The 2,751-nt window shown below is 61.0% G+C and overlaps 1 protein-coding gene across 1 annotated transcript; it reads left to right on the forward strand.

Annotated features, from left to right (window-relative positions):
- The first annotated feature begins 372 nt into the window (after positions 1-372).
- On the forward strand, positions 373-2,403 carry TMEM270 (transmembrane protein 270). The gene is made up of 3 exons (XM_054007980.1): positions 373-439; positions 920-1,360; positions 1,885-2,403. Exons 1-3 carry the CDS (start codon positions 389-391, stop codon positions 2,197-2,199), a joined length of 807 nt encoding a protein of 268 aa, XP_053863955.1. The 5' UTR covers positions 373-388; the 3' UTR covers positions 2,200-2,403.
- Positions 2,404-2,751: the final 348 nt, after the last annotated feature.

Below are 2,751 nucleotides of genomic sequence, written 5' to 3' on the forward strand. Positions count from 1 at the left end.
GCTGATGGGGAGCCTGGGACTGTGTGGTGGGGTTCAAAGAGCAGGGGGGCTGGATGGACCTGGATTGCAGGAACAGTGCGAAACTGAGGAGAAACAAGTTGTTATCACTGTTTAACAGGCAGCTAGGAGGCCTCCCAGCTCTCCTGGCACCCATCCTTCAGAGTTACTGCTACCTCATCCATATGGCAACTATTGTCTGGCTCTGCATTATCCCTATGGCAACAAATCTGGGGCTCTGGCATTACCATAACAACCATGGCCATGGTAACTGCTGGGGGCCTGGCTTGTGCCTTGCAGGGTGGGCCTGATGTCACAGTGTGTGCTCAGTGTGAACTCAGCACTGGGGGCTTCCAGTGCTGGAAGGAGCTGGAGGGCAGGAGGCCTCACTATGGGCACACAAAGGGCCATGGCTGGCCTCACTGACGTCTTGATGGACCTGGTGAGAACTGTCACCCTGGTGGCTGACCAGAGAGGCTGGGGAAGAAACCAACTCAGACCCAAGGAAAACCTGACCCTGGATCTCTGGGCACATTTCTCCAGTGCACCCATCCATCCTCAGACCTACTGCACTGGCCCCAGGGCACTGGGTGCACTGTGGGGGGGGGGCATTTCTTCCTCGGTCCTGGAGCAGTGGGTGCTCCCTGGGGGGTGGGGCCATTTCTCCCTCGGTCCCGGGGCAGCGGTGCCCCTTGGGGGCACGGCCGTCTCTCCCTTGGTCCCGGGGCAATGGGTGCCCCCTGGGGCGGGGTTGCCTCTCCTTAGTCCTGGGACAGTGGTGCCCCCTGAGGCCTGGGCCATGTCTCCCTTCGGTCCCGGGGCAGTGCTGCCCCCTGGGGATGGAGCCATGTCTCCCCTGGGTTCTGGGCCAGCGTGTGCCCCCTGCTGGCGCTATGCTCCTCATGCTCACTTTTCCCCACAGCCTTATGTGAATCATGTTTGTTTCTACAAATGGCTGCTCTGGAAGCTCGTCCCTTCCAGTCGCTGGGCTGCCAGGCTGCCCGAGGTGGCTGAGATGCATGTTGCCTGTTCTGAGCCACAGAATGTCCCAGACCAGGCCTCTGAGCAGGAGCCAGAGGCCTCTTTGCCCTCGAGGCACAAGGCTGTTGTGCGAGGTTTACTAAACCCCTTCTTCCTTTGGCTGCTGTCTCTGCGTGAGAGTCTGCTCGGCTGGTACTTCTACCTCTGCAAGGTGCAGGAGGACGTGGTCAGCTACATCCATCTCTCGCTGGAGTTCTGCACCAGCATGTTCTTCTACTGGGCCCAGAACCTGCTGGTGGGCTGCATGCTGCTGCTGCTGCTCGTATGGAAGGCTTCCCAGAGAGTCCAGCAGTGTGTCCAGACACAGCTGCAGTGGAGCTGGGTGAGAAGTGGGGGGAGAGGGCTGCCAGGACAGGGTGTCCCACTCACAGGGGAATCCCCAATCTGGGGTCTCTGCCACACCCCTGGCATTGGAAGACATGGTGCAAGCGCCTCCCGGCCCTGGGGCTGTGGGGAGGAGAGCGAGCTCCTGCTGGAGCCGGTGTGGGGAAGGGGGGAGAACATGACCCCCCAAAAGGGATCAAAGTTAAATTTCTGCGCACGCCCCTGGTCTGCCTGCTGTCTCCCCTCCCAGAGCCAGCCTGCCTCTGTGGCGGCCTCCGCAAAGTCCCCTTCACTGTGTGGATTGGCCCTGGCGAGCCCCACCCCTGCCTGGCCAGTGTTTCTGAACTGCCCCTCGCTGGGTCCCTGCTCCCTGCCATGCCGGCCACCCGAGCAGGCCGGGTTGCTGGGGCTGTGTAGCCCGCCCTGGTGTCTCCAAGCACCGTGCTGTGCCTGTGGTGCTGGCACTGACTCTGCCGTCGGTGCTGGCCACTCATCTCCCTGCCCTGCCTTTGTCTCTGCCAGAGGGCACTCGAGAGGCAGCTTGTTACTGTGCTGCCGCTGCTGCTGACCTGCTACTGGCGCCTGGAGAGTCTGGTGGCCCCAATAGTCTGGGGCCCTGCCTACTGCATCACCAGGCTCACCGGCCTCGTGTCCTGGCTCCTGCAAGCTGCGTTTGAACATACCGTCAGTGTCGCTAGCCAGACGGAGGAGGAGGGCGTGGAGATGGTGATGATGAAGACTGAGAGGGGAGGAAGGCCTCACGCTGCCCTCGCACCAAAGGATTCACATTTCCTTGGGAAGGAGGCCAAAGTCCAAGTTTCTTCTCATGGCCTTTAATAAATTCTGCTGGGAAAGCTGCTCGTCCCTCACACGTGGGGTTGGGGAGAGGGAGTGGGAACATGCAGACAGCCCGTTGTCCAGCAGTGGCCAGAGTGCCCCCTCCTGGCAGAGACCCTACCTGAAGAGCTGGGGGTCTCCAGGTTGAGTGGACGTCCCCCAATGGCTGTGTAAGTGGCCCCAGAGTAGGGTGACCAGACAGCAAGTGTGAAAAATCGGGACTGGGGTGGGGGGTAATAGGAGCCTATATAAGAAAAAGACCCCAAAATCGGGACTGTCCCTATAAAATCGGGACATCTGGTCACCCTACCCCAGAGCAATGTTGATGGGGTGCGAAGGGCACAAGCAACTGTCTGCGCTTGCCCCCTCGGGGTGCCTCCAGCACAGCAGCCTGGGCCTCAGGTGGGTGGCTGGGAGCAGGCACCAACTTGGGCAGCTTCTCCGGCAACTCAGCAGCTTTGCCAGCTGGGCAGGCGCCGCCTCTGCCTCGTAGGCTCTGCGTGTTTGGATGCACGGGCTGAGGTGCCTGGCCTGCACCTGTCACTGCATGGT

This window comes from Malaclemys terrapin, chromosome 18, assembly GCF_027887155.1.
Source record: "Malaclemys terrapin pileata isolate rMalTer1 chromosome 18, rMalTer1.hap1, whole genome shotgun sequence".
Taxonomy (NCBI): Eukaryota; Metazoa; Chordata; order Testudines; family Emydidae; genus Malaclemys; species Malaclemys terrapin.